The 22,615-nt window shown below is 37.1% G+C and overlaps 1 protein-coding gene across 5 annotated transcripts in view; it reads left to right on the top strand.

Annotated features, from left to right (window-relative positions):
• Positions 1–535: 535 nt before the first annotated feature.
• Positions 536–22,615, top strand: part of LOC109100489 (adenylate cyclase type 9-like) — a 48,130-nt gene continuing 26,050 nt past the window's right edge. The window contains exons 1-2 of one of the 5 annotated variants that reach the window (XM_042717327.1): positions 536–2,699; positions 2,775–3,942. In XM_042717327.1, coding sequence (XP_042573261.1) covers positions 2,133–2,699; positions 2,775–3,942 — 1,735 coding nt within the window. In that variant the 5' untranslated portion in view covers positions 536–2,132. Of the gene's footprint in view, positions 3,943–22,615 lie in introns of all 5 variants that reach the window. The other 4 variants (XM_042717303.1, XM_042717313.1, XM_042717318.1 and 1 more) reach the window with 4 other exon arrangements.

The following is a 22,615-nucleotide window of genomic DNA, read 5'->3' as shown; positions in this document are numbered from 1 at the left end:
ATTTGGTGAGTATTACGGAAAACATTGTGGAAAATATTTAATAAATCCTTCGGCCCCCAAGCAGAGCTGACCCGGAAAGCAAAAGACTTCCAGTATCCAAGCACTAATAATTTAATTAAAATATGATTGATGTATTGAATGAAACGATGATGGAATTATTGCAAATTGTTTTTTATCTATCTATCTATCTATCTATCTATCTATCTATCTATCTATCTATCTATCTATCTATCTATCTATCTATCTATCTATCTATCTATCTATCTATCTATCTATCTATCTATCTATCTATCTATCTATCTATCTATCTATCTATCTATCTAAACAATGAAAAGAACCAGACAGATAGGAAAGAAAATGTGTTTATATGTAGAGGTGTCAACGCTAAATTGGTCTGGTTGATTTCATATTGCTCTCAATATGACAGCTGTGTCTCCCCCTGCATTACACGTCATTGATTGGAACCCCCCCACCCACCCCGTTTTGACAGCTCTCGGTGACGCGCTCGGACGCGAACACTGCGGTTTGAGAAGAGCCCACCTCCATGTGAATGCGTGCGTGCTCGCCACCCTTCTGTTATTCTCTCTCCGGAGCGTGCACGCACGCGTTTATCCCCACCTCTCAATGTATTTCCACCGTTTGCTGGACTTGTACAGACACCGCGTCGGATTGCGAATACAGATGGAGATCTTACTGGTGTCTGATGGCCACCGGCGCACCCGAGCCGCGCGAAAGCACACAAGTCAACTATGATACGCGCGAGACACTGGCATGTGTCAAGAGTGCCAAGCTGTGCGCTGATGGGGAACATAGAGGAACCGGCTGAGAAAGAGATTTGTTTGGATATCACAGTAAAAGCTGCCCGTGGAAATGAGTCCTGAAGAGAAACCAAAGAGGCACTTTACCACTGTGTGTCTATGGAGAGAGAAGTGCAGACTTTCTGCTTTCTCTACGAGAAAAGGAAACTTAAATGACTTCTGAGCATCAAGGTGAATTCATTCTTCATTTGAAGCACTTTTACAACATGCATTGATATAAATGGTTCAAACTGGTTTCCAACAGCCGAACTTGAATTAAGATCACAGTGTTTTAAGTCTAAGGAAGTATACTGGACATTTAGTCATTTATGCATCTTGAATGATAAATTAATCCATATGCGCTATCTTCATGATTTTTTATCCCGTTACGAACGTTTAATTCAGAATAGAAGCGCCTGCAAGATCCGGAGTGGGAACTCAGGAAAGGTCGGTGCTCCAGTCAAGATAATATTAACGCCACAGGCCGTTTTAGAGAGAAGACTGGTTGAATTCTTATGTGTTTTTAACAACAGTAACGCTGTTGTGCCCTTTATGTCCGTCTGACAGGACGCGGAGTCTCCAATGAACGCTTATTCTGAATCTGAAGAACAAAAGAGGGCGGAAGGTTTATTTTTAGGAAACCGTGTTGAGTTATTTTTCTTAAATATTAAGTAAATAATGTTAAAACACATCATGTTTTTCAGTTTGGTCACTCTTGGACTTTTCTGAAATACTCATCCCCTCTTGGACTTTTTTTTTAATGTTTATTTGATCAAGAGTTTTTGGACTTATGCATAACTGTGTTGGATATTAGAAATGCCATAACTTACGTCAAGCATAAATGCTGCCAGTTCTCTAAGTGGTCTCATAAATACAATTTGCTTCTTGAAAACCAATATAATGACTCGTTTATGGAGAAAATGGTGCACTTGGCGTCAGAATGGAGTTAAGAAGTTCCCTAAGGAGTCAAAGCAAACAGTCCTTGACTTGAGTCTTCGTTTTTGTGGTATTCTTATGTAACTTTGATTCATCATCAGTGAGAGAACATTTTTGATTCACTTGTAGTAAGTCAAAAGATTCTGTGCATTTTGGATAAACCTCTCTGACCCATGTACGTCAAGAAGGACAGAAGGACAGAATGCGCTATTGATGTCATGAGGTGAAATAACCAAAACTTAAAATCCTGTTCAAGTTAATTTTTTGTCATCAGAGCTGTTTGGTGCAACCTCAATTTGTTTTCCCCCTCTTGATTCTTTTTCAATCCAAGCACCTTATTTTCATATATATATTTTTTTTTTGCATTTCTCCCAGCTCGCCTCTGATCTGAACGGTATCATGGCTTCTCCTCAACATCAACATCTGCTGTTTCACAGCGAAGTAAGCTGCGACTCCAGCGGCGATGGTGCTCCGTCTGTGCGGATCAGCGGCACCAAGCAGCACAAACAGCAGCGTGGGAGTCTGGGCGCCAGCGCCATGTGCAGCATCATTGGGGGCTCCAAACACTGCAAGTACAGCATCTCCTCCAGCTGTAGCTCAGGCGAATCTGCCATCCGCAAGCCAGTGGTCAAAGGCCTCCGGACTCAAAGGAAGATGCCGCAGCTGTTTGAGAGGTCAGCTGGACACTTCTGGAACCCCAAGTTTGACTCCAACATTCTGGAGGAAGCCTGCCGCGAGCGTTGCTTCCCTCAGACGCAAAGACGTTTCCGCTGTGTGTTGTTGTACTTGGCAGCAGCCAGCCTCCTCTGGGGGCTGTTCTTCATCGCTAATGCTAATCGATGTGAACGGACTGCCTTCTTATTGCCCACGGCCTCCTTCCTACTCCTTTGTTCTGTCCTGTTTGTCTTCACGTTCACCCGGTTCTACGTCCACTGCTACAATCAAGCCTCGCTGTTGCTCATCGTGGTAACATTTGCCCTCACTCTTGCACCTCAGATCCAGACTCCAGGATTTAGTGACTTTAATGTTCCTCCTTTGAAGGATGAAGAGGACACAGGCAACTTCAGTGGCCCTGAAGATAAAAACCTGACGTTTGAAGTCACCCGCAGTGGAGGTCCAGTAGCCCCTTGTTTGTCTCCAGTGGGCACCTTCTCTCTAGGCATGGAGGTGCTTTCGTTGCTCTACAGTTTCCTCCACGTCCGTTTTTATGCTTCGCTCCTGCTCGGCCTGCTCTACTCAGTGCTTTTTGAGACCCTTGGCTGGATGCACTTGATTCAAGGCAATGGTTGGAGTAACTCCACCGAGGAACATTTGGAAACGCTTTACTGGCTGATCCCTGGAAGAGCCATTTTGCATCTCTGCGCCCACGTCATTGGTATCCACCTTTTTATTATGTCTGAAGTGCGTTCACGCAGCACGTTCCTCAAGGTCGGCCAAGCCATCATGCATGGGAAAGACTTGGAGGTGGAAAAGGCCCTGAAGGAGCGGATGATCCACTCAGTGATGCCTCGTAGGGTGGCTGATGAGCTCATGAAGCAGAGCGATGATGACAGTGACTATTCGGTTAAGCGCTACTCGACGGGATCGGCCATTGCAGGCGCCTCCAGTCCTAAGAGCACCAAGCGCAAGAAGACCTCAATTCCTCGGGGTCAGATCATCTTTCGGCCGTTTAACATGAAACGCATGGAGCCGGTCAGCATCCTGTTCGCGGACATTGTGGGATTCACCAAGATGAGCGCCAACAAGTCAGCGCACGCCCTGGTGGGACTCCTCAATGACTTATTTGGACGTTTCGATCGCCTGTGCGAGCTCACGTGTTGCGAGAAGATCAGCACACTGGGAGACTGTTACTATTGCGTGGCTGGCTGTCCCGAACCACGAGAGGACCACGCCTACTGTTGCATAGAGATGGGGCTTGGGATGATCCAGGCCATTGAGCAGTTCTGTCAAGAAAAAAAGGAGATGGTGAACATGCGTGTTGGCGTCCACACGGGCACCGTGCTTTGCGGGATACTTGGCATGAAGCGATTTAAATTCGATGTCTGGTCCAATGATGTCAACCTAGCCAATCTCATGGAGCAGTTGGGAGTCGCCGGGAAGGTTCACCTTTCGGAGGCCACAGACAAGTTCTTGGATGACCGTTACTTGCGAGAAGATGGCAGAGTCCCAGAAAGGATTGGACCAAGTGTGGTTGCAGATCAGCTTAAAGGTAAGATGTGCATTTATAATGACTGACACGTAGTACGTGAGCATGTTTCCTTGTTTAGTACTGTGCTTGGTCTTTGTTGCGAAATCGTGCTTAAAAGTACTGAGTAAGACACTTTTGGCTCTTGGCTCATTTGGCTGTTAAAAGTTTCTTTGCTGCGTTGATACTTTATTCTTCAGACTGTGTATTGTCAGTATCTTCAGGGTTTACTTGTCAAAGCGTTTTGTTAAATCTTTGTCCCTGAGGTTTCTGTGACATATTCGGTTTTCGGAGCAGGTTTTTTAGTCAGTTACATGCTGTCTAACCTTTTCCACAGGCTTCAGAAAGGGACTCATATTGGAGTTTTGTACAGTCAGTTTTTCCTCAAAAAAGTCCTGTCATTTTCTATGTATGTCATGTTTTCCATTCAGTGGTCAACAAAGCAAAATTATCACTTGCAAGTGGCAAGTTAGTCATGTTAGCATGTGATGCAATGTTGGCATACATTTGTTGTTATTTTTACGTATTTTGTATTTTATGTATTTCTGCCAGTTTATGCATGTGTCCTTTCATTTAAAGGGATAGTACACCCAAAAATGAAAATTGTCATCATTTACTAACCCTCTTGTGGTGTCACATGTATTCTGTGGAACACAAAAAGAGGTATTTTAAAAAATGTCTCCGCATTTATTTATATATTTCCCACAAGAAAAAAAATTCTTACAGCTATATGGAACAACAAATTTTTATTATTATTATTTTATATTTCTATTTGGCTTTAATTTATTTTATTAAATTTTTTGTCATTTTAGTATTTCAAATTAAATGTATTATTTCTCATTTTATATTTAACTTTTACATTTTAAATAATGACAGAATTTTCATTTTTGGGTGAACTGTCCCTTTAATAGCTAATAAAGAGATTCATGTTGGAGATTTGTATAATCATTTTGCAAAAGGGCTGTAATTTCCTCTGTGTCCTAATTTCATGCACTTTCTAAACAGCAATCAACAAAGAAATATAAGCATTTGCAAATTACCAACCTTTTTTGCATGTCAACAAGGTTAGCATGCAAGCTATATTTGTACATTTGTTTCTTTTGCATATTTTGCATTTCAAGCTAACCTCTTCTTTCGCTTAATGGCTGGTCACCTCACTTATATCAAATATTGGATTCTCAAGTCTTCGACATTTGTATAAATGTGGCCAAAGGCTGGCATTTTTATGTAATTAACTTATGCAAATGGTTCCTTCATTTTGTTAATTGTACTTGAGCTGAGTGTTATACTTTCTGTACAGAATATGAATGTCCCAGCTTGTTATTAATCCTTCCAGGTCATAATTGTGGTTACTTAATAGATCCTCTTCATTTAATGAGGAATGCCAGACTGTAATTAATATAAAATGAAATTCTCATTTTGACGGTATTGATAACAGGTCAAATGACTAAACCTCTTAAAAGATTAGCAAAGTGGCATCTGTCCTTTACCACACAGATTGGCTTAAAGTGTTCACATATTCAGTTTTTTTGAATCATTGTTACTGATTAAGGAGCTACATGTTAAAAAAGCCCCATGCATTTTCACAGGACTTTTGACATCTTTATCCGCCGTTCTAAAATCTAAGCGCTGAAGGATCCCAAACGCCTGTTTGTGAGTGGATAAACTCAACTAGCGAAACCGAAATCGCTGTGCCAGAACAAATCTCTATACTGTCACAGCTTCATCACGCCGTGACAGCACAGGTGTCTTCATAGGTCCTGCGGGTCAACTTGAAATGACGACACGGCTGTCGCCCTTGAGAGTCTCGCTTCATTTCACTAGTGTTATTTGCCAGTACTTCCTCTCAATCAGAGAGGATGTGAGTCTCTTGAGGAACTCTGCCTCATTTTTTTACTCTGTCATTCCCTCAGCCTTCATTTAAAAGGGTAAAATGGCCTCCTTAAAATGGTCCCATGGTGCTCGTTTCTGAATATCTGTCCGTTCTTCTCTCAGTTTCTTTCCTTTAGCCTCTATTTTTGTACTGTAGTCTTTCCAGTGGATAGTTTTGCTCTTAGTGTTATTATTTTTTTTTATAGTTTCATGACTCAGAATGGTACAGCAAGGTTAAGTGTAACATTGCATAACAACCTTTCTTTTTCTAACACCATTGAACTCTGTTGAATTCACTGCATTTCATTTTGCTCGATTTAATACATACTGTACCTGAGGCCTGACGCTTTAATATATGACTTGCTTTCTTTAATCATCAACAAAATGATTAGAGTGGCGACATTCTTTCCTTCATATCTTGTATTCATTTGATTGCCCCCTTCAGGCGTTTCTTTTCTTTTCTTTTCTTTTCTTTTCTTTTCTTTTCTTTTCTTTTCTTTTCTTTTCTTTTCTTTTCTTTTCTTTTCTTTTCTTTTCTTTTCTTTTCTTTTCTTTTCTTTTCTTTTCTTTTCTTTTCTTTTTTCCTGTTCACTGGCTGAAAGCTTAATTTTCCCACTCTGGAGTGATGTGTTCAGTCCAGCGCTCAGGATTTATCTTTCCCTCATGGATTTGCAGGCCCACTGAATGTGCTCTCCGTCGAGAGAGACTTCGACTCCAGAATGGCAAAAATCTTCCAGCTGCTCACAGTAGCCACGTAAATCACTGAATTAGAGTAGCGAGCTCGTGTGGAAACCTGGCAGACCTGGGAATAGAGACTGGCCAGGTCTTGAGTAAATCACACCGACCTGGACGCTAATCACAAAACTGCAGTCTCCCGTCACATGCTGATGTTCTTTTGAATTGGACATGTGTTTAAATGAAAGTGTTGGCTCTGCTGACTCTCGCTGCAAGGTCTTTCAATTTGCTGGTGAAATCAAGCTGTGCAAACCAACAGAAACGGCACACATGGGTCATTCCTACTGTGCAGTACATTTTCATGTCTCTGTGAAATCAAACCAGGAATCCAAGAGCCCATCGAATCTAAACTGGGTGTTTTAGTTCAGTTTTCCGTCTTTGTGTGTTAGCTTTGAAGTTGTCTACAGCAGCCGATATGCTAGTGTACTGCTAAAAGACCTTTAACAGTTTGTCCGCTTTTGTGAAATTAAATATATATTAAACTGCAAATGTCACAATATTCCTAGTTTGTAAGTTAATACAAATTATATTTTGTAAAAATATTGTATTATGTTTTCAATTTCTTTTATCACAATATTGTAATTAAGTAAAAATAACAGTATTTTTTAACAAATTGCGCTGCTTTTAAAGCAATTTGTATGCTAATATACCGATAAAAGACCAAATCAACTTTTTCACATTTAAAATGAACAGTTTTTTCACTTCTGGAAAATTGGACCAGAGATATATATATATATATATATATATATATATATATATATATATATATATATATAATATATATTAATGTAAAGATGTTTTTATTTTGTAATTTCTTTATAGTTATTGTTGTTTTAACTGTGTCCCCAAATACCACCTTCCATCCTGTTTTTATTTCAGTCTTCTCTAAATACTAACAAAAGCCAGTGAATGACATCATCTTCCAGGAAGTGATATCATTTTGGTGGGAAAACGACAGCAGTATTAGCAATGGTTTCTGAATTCTGTAATGGTGTCTCATTATAAAGCATCCATGTTTGTTACTATAAATCTAAATCTTTTTTTTTTTTGAAGAAGAAGAAATACCGGATGTTACTACACAACAGGAACAACCCACCATCAATCGTCAACGCTCATGCTAGGAAAACAGGTCTGCAGTAAATAGAGAGGGAATGATAAATGTGTACTCACGTAGTCGCCTCCAGTGCACTAGTCAAGAAAAACAATATCCTGACCTCACACACCTCTTGTATTGTGTGCAAGCGGTGAATAAGTCACTGTCGTTTCCACAATGCCGTCTGGTGCACTTCCAATAAACCACAGTCTGCTTTATAAATAGCAAAAATAAGAATAGTCATAACTGTTGCCCCGGATAAACAACACCAGCCAAAGCATTGCCCAAGGGAGGACAAGGCCTGACCGTTTGGCTGCTTTTTGGAAAACCATAATGAGAGATTAAAGCGTTTAATAAAATAACCTCTTAGCACATGTGTTCTTGAGTGTCATGGTGCCATGTATCTTTGTGCCTTCCACATCCTGTTCCCTTTGGCGCTTCCGACTCCCCACTGCGCGAGTGTGCGCTCGCGCTTGTGTGTGTGTGTGTGTGTGTCTGTGTGTGTGTGTGCTCTGGCCCCTGTTGTGTGGAGTGTTCGTTTGAGTGGAAATGGAGGCTATTTTTGGCCATTTCACTGGAAAGTACCTGACTGTGCCCTGGTCCTCCCGCGGTTTCAGAGAGCAATGCCACCTCCCTTAACATCGAGTTATCCAAACACTCGTTCTGTCAGGCATTTCAGTTCCCGCTGATGAAAGAATATGGGTCATATTTTTGTGGCCCACAATTTTTCATGTGAACTCAATTTAGGAGACGCAGCCTGTTGAACTACCAAGTAGGTTATGACTGTCCTTCAAGCTATGCTAGTAACTGTAAAGCTAGCGTGACAGTAGCTTTGTTGTTTTCAGAGTAGCTTTAACAACCGACTTTTTTAAATAATTAGCATTACTACATAAACTGTCCTCACTCATGCATGTTGACTTTGAAAGTCTTATTCATTTTAGTGAATTGGTTCACTTTATATGGGTTCCCTTACGAAAAAGAAGTTTATTCAAGTGTGCTATTAGTATACTTATTTTAAACTAAAAAATAGGAAAGTATACTTTTAGTTTACTTTTTATGTACTTCTCAGAAATGGGCTTTATGTACTTCTAAGATATATACTTATAATGACAATTAAGTATACTTCACTTATACTTACAAAAAGTCAAAATATACTTGAACTTTACTTAAGTATACTTAATAAAATAAATTTGAAGTATACTACTTTTTGGTAAGGGTTGTCTTTGTCAAATGATTCAGTAATCAAGCAACAGGTTTCTGTGACAATGACTGATTGACTGTAGTTTAACTTGCTTGCTGGCTTGTTAAGAGAAAGTGTGGCTGTGAAATAGTTAAATGTTGTATATTTATAGCTACATTTTTAGCATTCATCAATGTTAATGACATTGTTCGCTAGTTTTATTATTTGTGTTTAGTTTAAATTAATCTGTTTGCTTTTGACCGCTTTAATGCTATAACAGTACGGTTGCAAATTAGTTTAGTTTTTAGCATTCAGCTATATAAAGAGCGGTATTTAGTATAAATGTAATTGTTTTTGTTGTCCGTTTAATGCCGTCACCTTAATTTAGTTAATATTTTGTAGTGTGAAACATTTTTATTTTTTATTTTTTTTAAACAAAGAGTTTGACTGCATAAGTTTATTAAAATTGTTAGCTTTTTAAGAGTTAGTGTGGTTGTGAAATAGTTAAAAATACTTAAATGCTATCACAGTATGGTTGTGAAATGAATAACGTTGGTCTTCGCTATGTTTTTTAACTTTTAGCTAACTCAAAGTGTTTGCTAATTTTATTAGTTGTACTTAATGTAAATGTATTTGTTCACTGTTGATCATTTTAATGCTGTCACAAAATATATGTATTTTTTGGCTAGATTTTTAGCATTCAGCTATATGAATTATGGTTTTTGCTAGTTTCGTTAGTTGTATTTAGATACAGTTTCGTTCGTATTTCCAGCATTGGTCAAGTGTTGGTTAATATGCATGTGTGAGTTTGAAAGTTGCAGACTGTTAATTGCATATCAATCAATATATTGTCTGTGAATTTCCATAAACCACTGTGTGCGTCGTTCAGCTAGGCATTGATTTTTGTTGCTGACATGACGGTGACCTCCTATAAAATCATTCCAGCTGAAAGAGCAACCACTTGGTTTGTGCTTCAAATGGATTGTTTTTCAATTGTCGATCTATCTAATTTAAACTATATTTTCTTCAAAGCGCTATGCAAAAGGCTTGTATGTTTACAGGATGTTGGTAAAGCATTGCAATGGTATTCAGAGTGATTTTTAGTGTGGATGCTAGAGTGTTTTGGGTCATTCGTTTCTTGCTTCTGTAGCTCAAATCCATCTTGAGATAGTATTGATTCTAGCCTGTCCCATATCCTGAAATCCAGAGTTATTTTTCCTCTCTCAGTGCATGTATTTTCTGACTCCTTGTTCTGGTTGTGCAATCAGTTATGTTGGCATAAAATAATTGGCCATTTGTTTCACCTAAACCTCTGCAGATGTTCGATTCAATACTGTTAAAACAGGAACCCATGATTAATATCCTGCATTCTTCTCTGTTCATTTGCAAGTGACTCAATTTCCATTCATTTCACTTTCATCTCGTTCATCCGATGGCAGCCGTTGTGTCGTGTGCGTGTGTTACTGTAGAACAGCCTTCGACGTGAGGACCGACAATGTGGCGCCGTGACCTTCACAAGGAGGAATGAAGGCAAGCAGGCAGTCCAGCAGGCAGTGTTGATGTGATGGACGTTCTCCATATAAAGTGAACCTCTGTGCTATTTCTCTCAGGAAATTTTTGAGAAATCTGCATAAATGCACAGAAGTGCTGTCAAATATTCAGAAAATTCAGTTCTCAAAACTGCATGCTCTCAAGAGAGCGTAGGTTGTGAATCGATCAACTTAGAATTGTTTGTTTATATCTCCGTGTGCACCACCCTTTTATCACAAAGTGGAGATTTTGACATTGATTTAACCATGATGGGGTGGTGGTGGGTGTTGTGGTTAAGGACTCTTGACTGGTGATTTGAGGGTTGCTGGTTCGATCTTAGCAAGTCGTGAGTTAGCGATAAGTGTAGATTGATATATCGTTCTACCTAATGTTCAGCAGTCCAGAGATTATCAGGACACTTGATTAACAGTATATCATCCCATAAAGTCAATTTCAAAATCTACTGATACACATATTTATTGAAATGTGTTATATAATGGGAACCAGAAGTCTTAGAAATGCTTCTTTATTGCATTTTAATATGTTTCTTTACATTACAAATGGAATTGCACTACTGGGTTGTATGATTTTTTTTAATGTTTTTGAAAGACGTCTCTAATGGTGTATTCACACCAAACGCAAATTTAATTATTCATGCGAGTAGATTACATACAAAGTCAATGCAAAGACGTGAATAGAGGAGAATTCATGCCAGGTTTACGAGAAATGTGCGACGCGTTTGCTGCTAACGTGAGATATTCGCTTCAATTGCATTTTTCGCGAAACTAAAACAAATATATAAAAACTATAAAGACATTTTTTATAGACAAGTGTATATAAAACAAAATATAGAAAACAAAAAATGCTACAACTAACTAAAATTTGAAATGAAAATGGAAAATATAAATGTAAAATATTAATGAAAACTTTTAAGTCATACTAAAATAACAATGTTAAGAACAAGGGGTCAAAGTTTGTCTGGTTACCACAGGTCATTTAGCCCCTGTTATTTCTCCATTGACAAAATTATCTGCCAGATTTTCCCAGGTATTTTTGACGACTGGTGAAACAGAACAAGGGCGGTTTGGAGTCAAGGAGTGAGTCGACTGTGAAGACAAGGTATCTTTTTTTTTTTCGGCAGCTGCGATGACAGCTAATGAGACAGCTAAGAGCAAATACATCCTGCTGAGATACTGATTCCCAGCATGCCGAGGGAGCGGCTGCTCTTTGATGTGTGATTGTACAGCATCTGAAGGTGACTGTATCTGCTGCAACACTGCAGACCATCCACGCTGTTCTGACCTACTGACTCCAAGTATGTTCTCATAAAGCCATTAATAGAATATGAAAAATTAAAAGTGGCAGTGTTGTTTCTCATTCTGACGTAGCTTCTTTCCTCTTGTCCCTGCGGTGTCTGCATTAGCAAAGCCAGTGTTCTGCAGCCATGGACAAGATGTTATCTGTCACTTAGTGGATGTTTTTTCCCCTTGAATGACCTGTGATTGAGTGTCTTGCTCAAGGGCACCATGATTATACAGGAGAGCCGCACTTCATGATTCAGTCTAACCAGGGTTCAAACCAGGCGAGGTTAGGACTTGGTGATATATTTTGAGCATTAAAGGGATACTTCACCCAAAAAAGAAAATTTGCTGTATATTTACTCACCCTCAGGCCATTCATATCCGTGGCTCCTGACGATATAAATTGAGGTCTTATGAAGCGAAACAGTCGGTCTGTGCAAGAAACTGAACATTGTTTATAACATTATCAGCCATAATCCAGAGCTTCAGGCCAACGGTCCGGAGAGATATTCAGTTTACGAACGAATCATATTTTGAACTGGTTCTTTTTAGTGAACTAATCAAAGCGGTTTATTCAATCAGACTGAAACAGTTTGTGGCTCGAGCAGCACAGATCTACAAGTTACTTAATCAAAACTTACATTATGTTAAAAGGTGAGCTGATGAAGACTAGTTTATTCACTTGATATGCTTTAGACATTACAGTATGTATAGCAATTAACTGTGGAGCTCATGTATGAGATATGGATTTGAGTCCTACAGTAATTCCCTCCTCATCGTTTCCCGTTATCTTTCATCAGTAGCTGCTAAAACAAATGAGCAAGAATCCAAAACTTAATTATGTACTGTAGCCAACAGTGTAGCTTTGTTCATAATTAGCTGTCATTGTATGTTTAATGACCGTGGAGAGTTGCTCCGCTCTGTGAGATTTTATGTGGAATGAGCCGAGAGCGTGTCGTTTCTACAGCTCAGCATAAAAGTCCACCAAAAAACTGTACAAAGTCTTGAGTCAGCACAACTCTCTCTTTATCGCTTACGACAGACATGTCTGGTACCCCATATTTACACTCCAGAGAGATGTAATATTAGCCAGCCAACCTGTTCTCCAGTTCCGTACCCTAATCAGATGAGTCTTCAGCGCCTATGCACTTGAAGGATCGAGGAGAGATAGTGAGCAGGTGCGTCTGACGTCTCAAGTGCAGTGTTTTGAAAAGCTTTTGTCTTAGATGATCATAAGTCACCTGCAGGCGATCGGATGCGATCAGAGCCACCTGGAGCCTGGCAGATACGAGCACTTGCTGCCATATAAACAACTTGGATTGTCTTTCACTGCAGATCAGAGGTCAGACGCGCTGTTTTTGATTCCAGGCCACCGTCCGCTGGGCTCAGGTGTGTGTTGCAGCTGTCATATCCCCACGAGTCAGACCGATTGTATGATTTGTGCATGCCTAGCTAGGACATATTAAATGTCTGTGTGTATTACATCCTGTGATGTTGGTGCTACAGACATTAATTAAGACAAATAAAGTGGAAAATATACTTTCTGAGCAATCAGACCATATTTTTTGCTTAACAGGTAAAAAAACAGGCAAAAAATTCCTATGCACTAGAAATTGTATATATCAAAGGTAAAACTGATGTTAAATTTTTTTTAAAATATATATATATTATTACAAAAAATATTTAATTTAAAATATTTTATGTGATATTTTATAATTATTATTATTTATTATTATTATTATTATTATTATTATTATTCAACAATTATATATATTATTTAGAAATAAATACAAATAAAAAAATATGATTACTTTATGAATCATTTTCATCTGGTGTTATGAAAAAATAATTTTAATTAATTAATTTAATTAATTAATTCAATTGTACACTACAGAAGATTTTTTTATGCTCAACCAAGGCTGCATTTATTCGATCAAAAGTACAGAAAAAAAAATTGTGAAATATTATTCCAATAAATCCAGCTTGTTTCTATTTGAATGTATAGTAAAATGTAATTTATTCCTGTGATCAAAGCTGAATTTTCAGCATAATTACTTCAGTCTTCAGTGTCACATGATATTTCAGAAATCAAATTTGTGGCTCAATGAACATTTATTATTATTATTATTAATGTTGAAAAGGCTGATTGATTAATACTTTTGTTGAAATTTTAGTTTCGTTTGTTTCTTGAATGTTTTATTATTATTCAAAAAACTGTTAATAAAACTACATTTATTTCAAACTGAAATATTTTGTAACTATATATATATTATATATGTAACTATACTGTATATATATATATATATATATATATATATAAAGAGAGAGAGAGATGTCTTCATAATAAATGTCTTTACTCTCACTTTTGATAAATTTAATGAGTCTTTGCTAAAAAGTATTAATTTCTTTTAATTTATTTACTGAAATTAATTTAATTAGTAATTAATACAGTAAATAATTACTGACCCTGAACTTTTGAACTGCTAGAGTATATTTCTATTATATTTATCACTAAATAATTGTATTTATTGCTAGAACTTGAATCAGTGCTGGAAAGAAATTCTGTACATGTCTGTTGTTCACGTCTCTGTAAATATCATAAATGAAGTCTAGAGCTCCATTCTGCTTAAGTAGCTCTATTGGATTCGTTATCCCACAGTCCTGATGGTGACAGATGCGTCCCGACTGCACGCCGGTTTCTTATGTTTTGAGAGAAGATGACAGCGTCTCACTGTAATGAATGGAGTAAATCACTGCAAAGCCATTACAGGCTCTGGCCTGAGGAAAGCCAACGTGTTTGACCCCGCTCACCCTCATTTCTTTCCACTGTCCTTCATCTCAGGCCTCGCTGAAGACACTGATATCTGGCCCTTCATCTCTGTAGAAGGTATTGAGGTGGGTGTTGTTGCTCGGATCTGAGCGGAGGATGGATTTGCTGTGAAACGCGTTGGACTGTAGGCTATGTTGAGGTTATGTTGTTTGTGGGCTGTGTGCATGCTAGATACTGGTGGACTGGATTTTGCATTAAAATTGCTGTTTGCATTCAAAGTTGTTTCATTATAAGTATTATGTGCAAAATTTTAGAGTCGCTAAGATTAAAAAAAAAAAAGAAAATTAGAAATTAATACTTCAATTCAGCAAGGATGCATTAAATGGATCACAAGTGACAGTAAAGAGTTTTATAATGTTACAAAATATTTCTATTAAAAAAAATGCTGTTCTGTTTAACTTTCTATTCATCAAAAAACACGGTTTCCACAAAAAGATGAAGCAGCACAACTGTTTTCAACGTTAATAATAATAAGAAATCAGCATATTAGACTGATTTCTGAAGATCATGTGACTGAAGACTATGCTATCTGTCTGTCTGTCTGTCTGATATATTTCCATGTAGAGTCCAGAAGTGTTATTTCCATTTAAAACAATGTTTTTGTAAATTTATTTTTATTAAAAAATTATGTTGAATAAGTAAGAAATGTCATTGTCAGCTGTACACAAGGTTGCTTTTCCCTACATCTGTCCTGCGTGGCATCCACAAAGCATCCATGCATTGATCTCTGGGAAACGTGTCAGCTGTGGCTGTGGAGCAGTTGGTTTCATCCGAAGCGTCTGAGGGAATGTGGGTGTGATAAATACAGTCAGCTTTCTGTTAAGAGTAACTAAGCACTCCTTATCAACACTCTTATCCTATATTGATCCTTCCCAGATTCAGCATGCGTGCACACACACGCTCATCCTGCTCTTCAGCGGCTAATACCTCATTAGCACGCTCCACGGGGAGGTCATGTGATAGATGGCGGTGTGAATGAAAATGAGATGTCATGAAGGGGAAGAGGGCCATGAGAGGCCCTTCTGAAATAAGCATGAAGCCGCACAGATGTGTGGGACTCCTTATAGAAACACCTAAAGAAAACTGCACACGGAAAAGATGTAATAAAAATGACATCTATAGCAGTTACTTGAGACTTGAGTATGTACTTGTATGTACTTTGAGTCTGTGGCACTTTTTAGCATTTTAGCATTTCAATAAATATTCATTATGAATCAGACATGTCAGAAAGAGACCGTTCTTGGTTTAATGAGTCAGTGAGCTGTTGATTCGAGAATTAATCAGACTATTCTGTCCAATTTGTGAAGAAATTGTTCAGTCTAATCCATGAGTGAACTGGTTCATCCAGTAGTTTGAAAAGGCCTAATCCATAAACAAATTGTTCTGTCGAATTAATCAGTAAATCATTTTGTGAACCAATTCAACTGATTTTTTGAAAAGGTCTGATTCATAAACAAATTGTTCAGTCTGATTAATGAATTAAACATTTTGTGAACTACTGTAGTTAAACCAATTAATCAAAAAGGCCTAATTCATAAACAAATGTTCATTATAATGTATGAAAGAATCAACTGGTGAACAAGTTCAACTGAATAATTAAAAAGGTCCAGTTCACCAAAAAATGATTAAGTCTCATTCATGAATGAATGATTTGGTGAACCAGTTTAACCGATTCATTGAAAAGGTCTATTTCATAAACAAATTGATCAAACTGATTAATGATTTAAACATTTTGTGAACTGGTTTGATTAATTAAAAAACTGGTTTGATTTAATCAAAAAGGTCTAATTCATAAACATATTTTTCATGCTAATTTGTGAATGAGTCATTTGGTGAACCAGTTCAAGTGATTAATTGAAAAGGTCCAGTTCCATAACAAATTGTTCATTCTAAATCGTGAATGAATCATTCTGTGAATCAGTTTAACCGATTAATTGAAAAGGTACAATACATAAATCATTCAGCCACTATGATAGCATTGTGCAGCAACACAGCTAATATTCCTTTAAGAAAATGAACATACTAGATAATTTTGCACTGATATTTGATTTCAGTAGTGATTCAGAAGTGAGAAAAATCATGTTTGTTTTATGCAAACTTGCAGTTAAAGTGTTAGAGGCGAGCGAGCTTGAAAGATGAGCGTATTATGGGCTGTGGCCTCTTGTGTCTGGTGGAGGTTAAACCTCTCTGGCTCTTCTCCAGAGCGCTTCAGCTCACCCGTTCAGGGGAATTTCTCAAGGATTTCCCACAGTTCAGACGAGCGCTTCTCTCTGTTTGTGTGCTGAAATGAATAAACGCAGGTGTACTTCCCCGAGCGAGCGCGGTGCACATTGTCAGGCTGTCTTCACTCTTGCTGCTGTATTTAGTCAGAGGTCTCATTTGCTTCGACATGCTGTATAATTTACACATGCTTCATGTGCATTCCTGCCCATTGTCGACTTCTCTCTCAGTCTCTCCAGTTTCTGACAAATAGCAGTTGTTTCCCTGTCATGTCTGTGTGTTGTCTGAGTGTTTGTGCGCTTCTGCACGGTTTTCCCCTGGCTAAATGGATTTATACACTTCATCTTTGATGAATTCTTCATTCTGATTGGTTGATCGACATTCTGAGGTGATTAGTTACAGTGTGAGGCAGCACTAGATTGATATTGATCGCTTGACATACATTATATGACTCCAAGCTTTGTTTTGTTGATTATTTATTTCAGACGATTTCTGGCATGAGAGGTGCTCATTTTCTGGCAGAGTCTATCAAAAGGGAAAAAAACACTGTGAGTGTGAATGAGGCTTTAGATCTGTTTTTGGTTTTTCTGCACCTTTATATTTTGAAAGTCACAATTAAAGTTTGAAAGTATCCTGCTGACTTTCATAATGTTCAGATTTTCAAAATATAACCCACAGTGATGATCTCAGCATATTGAATACTGCATACTGAATTCTGATGGGTCTACTTTCTTGTACTTGATTGCATACTGAATTGTGATTGGTGTTGACTTCCTTGCATATATTTACTCATTTATAGTCACTTTCACACTGATAGTGACTGTAGTTTGTAGACTGTAGTAGTAATGGCTGTTTGATTTAAGCAGGATACTTCGTTGGTTGTGTAAGGAAGAGTTTTTTGGGATGAAAAATGTTTTGAGATAAATAAAAAACAAAAAAAAGACAAGAAGAAGAAGAAAACAAAACCTACCACCTGTAAAAAAATAATAAAAAAAAAAAGCACAACAAGCAAAAAAAAGTAATATTTTATAATTATATTATAATTATATAATTAACTATTTATTTATTAAATTTATTCGCTTATTTATTCACCTATTTGCTATTTATTTGTTCATTTGTTTGCTTATTTGCTTTATTTATTTACATGTATTTGCATTTACTTCATTGTTTGTTTGTTTATTTGCATTTATTTATTTGCTTATTAGATTCTTATTTATTGGAATTATTTATTCATTTGCATATATTTTATTTACTCATTTGTTTGCATTTATTTATTTACATTACTTGCTTTTAATTTGTTTGTTTGTTTGAATTTGTTATTTACTTTTTTAGTTTTCTGCTTATTTGCTTTTATTTAATTGCCTTTATTTATTTATTTGCATTTAGTTTTTTATTTATTTGCTTTTATTTATTTATATATTTATTTATATAGAGTATTTATTTACATTTTTTGCTATTTAATTGTTCGTTTGCCTTTAATTGTTTTTCATTTGTTTTTTACTTATTTGTTTTTATTTATTTTGTTGTTTGTTTGTTTATTTATTCATTTATTTGCATTTATTTATTTAAATCTAATGCAATGACTAATGCTAACCTAATGAAAGTTAAGTGACTTAAATTTAGTGATTGTGTGTTGATGGTGGCCGAGCCATCTGTACTGTTATTGCCTGGCAGCTCTAAAGAATATGCCAGCTCTTAAATTCATGTAAGATGTTGTATTGGACATGCTCAGATCTCATATTACAGAATGAAACTGCATCCACTATTGTCACCTTAGCTTGTAGTGCAGACCAAACAATTTTCATTGTGCTCACAATGATCTGTAAAAAGAGCTCGTATCCCATATCTACTCGCTGTTGCACTCATATTTTATTTTTTCCCTTCCTTATCTCCCAAGAGGCCTTGCTGCTTAATAGCCATGGCCATACAGGAGAGATAGTCAGAGCGGTGCATTCAAGGACAGTGTGTGTGTGTGTGTGTTTGTGTGTGTGTGTGTGTGTGTGTGTGTGTGTGTGTGTGTGTGTGTGTGTGTGTGTGTGTTTGCAGTGATGACTGTGTTTATGAACTGAGCATCAGCATTATTATAGAGCTCCTGCATGTAATCACCTTATGCTCTTTGGAGTCTCAGGAGCAGCAACCGGATCCCTGAACGAGATCCATAACCACATGGAGAGACAGAGAGAGGACTGGAAGAGCTGTTCCTTATCTGATATTAGACAGAGAAAGAGAAAAAAAAAATTGTGTAGAAATCAATTTTCACTCATAAATTGCTAGTAAATATCACAAATAATAATAAGTAACACATTGAATTAAACATGAAGTTTTGAAGTAGAGAAACGGAAATAGTATTTTCTTGTATAATGTACTTCTAATAATCCAATAATTACAGCTTTGAAAAATTATTTTTACATATAGCTTTTTCATCATATTGGTTATCGATCATAACCTGAAAATAATTATTGTAGCATGCATCACTAACTAGGGTGTTAGAGATTGGAACAAATAACCGTAAGTATTAAAGTTTGGTGCATAATTCATATCCATCAACAGACATGAATGATGCATACAATAATGCAGTTATTTTTTCACGATAGCAACTTAGTTATGCATAGTTATGCCCTGGAAACAACTCAGCATCCCTGACTTTTGTAGGAGAAAGCGTTAATCAAATTAATATATTTTTTTATTATTTATTTCATATGTTTTAGAAAGATCTTGAAAACTTGAAACTACGTAATTTAATCTGCACAAATATCACTTTATTTGACGGTTAGACCACCTGGAGAAACTAAAAACGCAGATATGACAGCTAAACAGCTTGTGCTCAGTGGATAAAAGAGCGGATTTGTAATGATAGAAGTGGTGCATTTATTGTTTAAATGGTGAGTAGTTTGTTTAGCCCTCAACATCTGCCTACACTCTCAAACACCAGGAGTGTGAGTCCAAATAAGGATGTGTTTTCCACAATGCATGCCATGTTTACCGGGAAATAGTGGGAGGGCTGAATGCAAACACGCCACTTGACTTGACTGTTTGAAGAGCAGAGAATTTATTGACAGTGTGAAGTAATTCAGGCTTCTGCTTCTCCTCACAGTCAATTTAAACACTGTTAATTGAGGATTTCTTTATTGTTCAGAGGAATTATACAGCTCAGGAGACTTTCTCTGTATTTTTTTTTTTTCTCCTTAAATTCCTGGCTTAAGAAATAAAAATAGACACACGGGTCAATAGTTGAGATACAGTAAGAGTGTGTTGCTATAAAATCAACATTTATGGAAGCGCAGATCATTTGAGTTCATATTAAGATCTCTGATTTTTGCTTGATTTAGTAATGTGAGATTAAGTTTTCATTCAAAAAGTTATTAATTCTTAGGTGAATTATTCCTTTAACACTATTCCCAGCCTGCTGTTTATGGACTAAACATTTCTAGAGTACCTGAGAGAGAGAGAGAAAGGAGAGATTATGCTGAAATCCATTATTAGCTGCCAATGAAATGCACACACAGCTTGAGCAGCTTTCATATGGTGGTTGTAAAGATCCCAGACCGCCGACCGAGCACTGAGGAACGTCCCCCGCTGTTTCAGCCCAAAATCTCTCTCTGCTCTTATGAGAGAGTGGATGAAACTTCTTGCAACATCCACAGATGGGCTAATATCCACTTGGCCTCCCCCTGAGAGAGCCACGGTCACTAAATATAAGCATTTGTTTCAACTGACTCGCCCACTTTCTGTTTGCTGAGAGCAGCTTCAGCAACATAATGCCATGTGTGAGGCATCTGCTAGTATAAATTATTAAAAAACAGACCTTTGTTTGAAAAGGTCACACTGCTCTGCTGGAATGACCATCTTTGCATGAATTTCCTTGCTGGCCCTGACTAGTTTATGCCGGTTAGTGTTAGTTTAACACTGGGGAATAACATACTGAAGATGTGCTGCTTACACTCCAAAATGAAATTCAGGGGGATCTGTTGCCACAACGTTAAGGCGCAGTATGCAATACTGACAGATAGTGGTTGAAATTGGTTCAAAATTTTGCAGAGTTGTTTCTCCCGCCGCTTCGTCCTCAGACTCGATGCTCACGCAGGTTGCCAGGAACAAGTGCAAGTGACAAAGGAAGAGTGGATGAGCCTTACACTCTACACTCTCTGACACAGTTTGTTTGCTGGCTTCCATGGCTGCAATATGTTGTGTTTTCCTGGCAGCCCGGGGGGTCGAAATACTATTGTTTTGACCAAAACAAAAACAGACATTCTGACACGGAACATGCATTTCAAAGTAGAATAACTGACTGTAGCATTGTTTTTCTGAGAAAAAAGTATGTGAACTTAGCATGTTTCCTGTATATATGCAAACATGGTATTTTTATGCTTTAGTACAGTTTAAAAAATTACATACAGCATCTTTAAATAAATGCATGTTTGCAAGTTAAATATACAGAGTACTGATTTAATTAAACTTTTTAGGTTGCCAATATTATTTTGATGAGTTCTGTTAACAAAAATTTTGATCATTACATCAACTTGATGTTGTTTGTAATTTAAACTTAAATTTCTGCATTAATTGTTTTTTTTTTAATAAAATAAAACAAGTTGTTGTTACTTGTATATCAAATTTGCATGCTAATTTTTCTAATGTTTCACTCCTGTGAAAGTGACGTGACATACAGCCAAGTATGGTGACCCATACTCGGAATTCGTGCTCTGCTTTTAACCCATCCAAAGTGCACACACACAGCAGTGAACACACACACACCCAGAGCAGTGGGCAGCCATTTATGCTGCGGTGCCTGGGGAGCAGTTGGAGGTTTGATGCCTTGCTCAAGGGCACCTCAGTCATGGTACTGAAGGTGGAGAGAGCACTGTACATGCACCCCCCCCAACTCCAACCCCCCCGAGACTCGACTCACAACCCCTTATAAAACTATTTGAGTCCGACTCTCTAACCATTAGGCCACGACTTCCCCGTTAAGTTAGATGCCTGTCAGCTATCTATTAAAACTACTTATAAAACTATTTCAAACTTAAATCCTTCTGAGCTTTTAAATTGACTTCAGACCTTCTGGTTAGGTTTTCTCATCCAACTGTTTTATCTAGTTTCATTTGAAGCTGTCATAACTCAAAAGATTGATGCAAACTTAGAAGGGTTGGTTCACCCAGGAATGACAAATCTGTCATCCTTTTCTCACATGTATAACTTTTTATCTTCTGTTTTGCATTCTGAATGACATAAGGATCAGTAAATGATGACCCATGATTCATTTTAGGGTAAACTGTCCCTTTAAGTGTCCTGTTTATCCATATGCTGGTGAAGTTTTCATCAGGTTAAGAAGCTCATGTTGAGTCTCATGATATTCATGCTCATTGTTTTCAAGGTTATGAAGCATATAGAAAATTGCTCATTGATTTTTGACAGGCTGTTGGATAAACCAGTTTTTTTCATGAAATATACATGCTCACCTTAGTTTAACCTACATTGCAAAAAAATAAAAAATTAAGATGTTAAGTCTTGTTTTCTGAAAAATGTTTCGAGTTTACACTTAAAGAAACAATATGTGAGTGGGTTAAAAAATACCCTTGTTTTCCCTTTGAATTGAGTTTATTATTATATATATTATAGATATTTCATCTTGTTTTAGGCATAAACACTTAATTTTGATACACCAAGACTTAGCAAGTAATAGAGCAAATAGTCATTTTGCTTTTCAAGTAAATGTATTTTGATTTAAGAATGTTTAGATATTTGTACTGGAAAACAAGATAAAAACACAGAGTAATAAAATCTTTTTTTTTTTTTTTTTTTTTTTTGCAGAGTACATCATGCATTTTACTTTATATTGAGAAATAATGTCCCTGTCCAAAATTCACATCTTGCTTTTTTTGTGGTTTGCTGGCAGAATATGTATCCATCCATCATGTTGCTCTCTCATTATAACAAAC

The sequence above is a fragment of the Cyprinus carpio genome, chromosome A3 (assembly GCF_018340385.1).
Source record: "Cyprinus carpio isolate SPL01 chromosome A3, ASM1834038v1, whole genome shotgun sequence".
Taxonomy (NCBI): Eukaryota; Metazoa; Chordata; class Actinopteri; order Cypriniformes; family Cyprinidae; genus Cyprinus; species Cyprinus carpio.
Note: the sequence above shows the minus strand (reverse complement) of the source record. Positions and strands in the feature narration are given on the sequence as shown.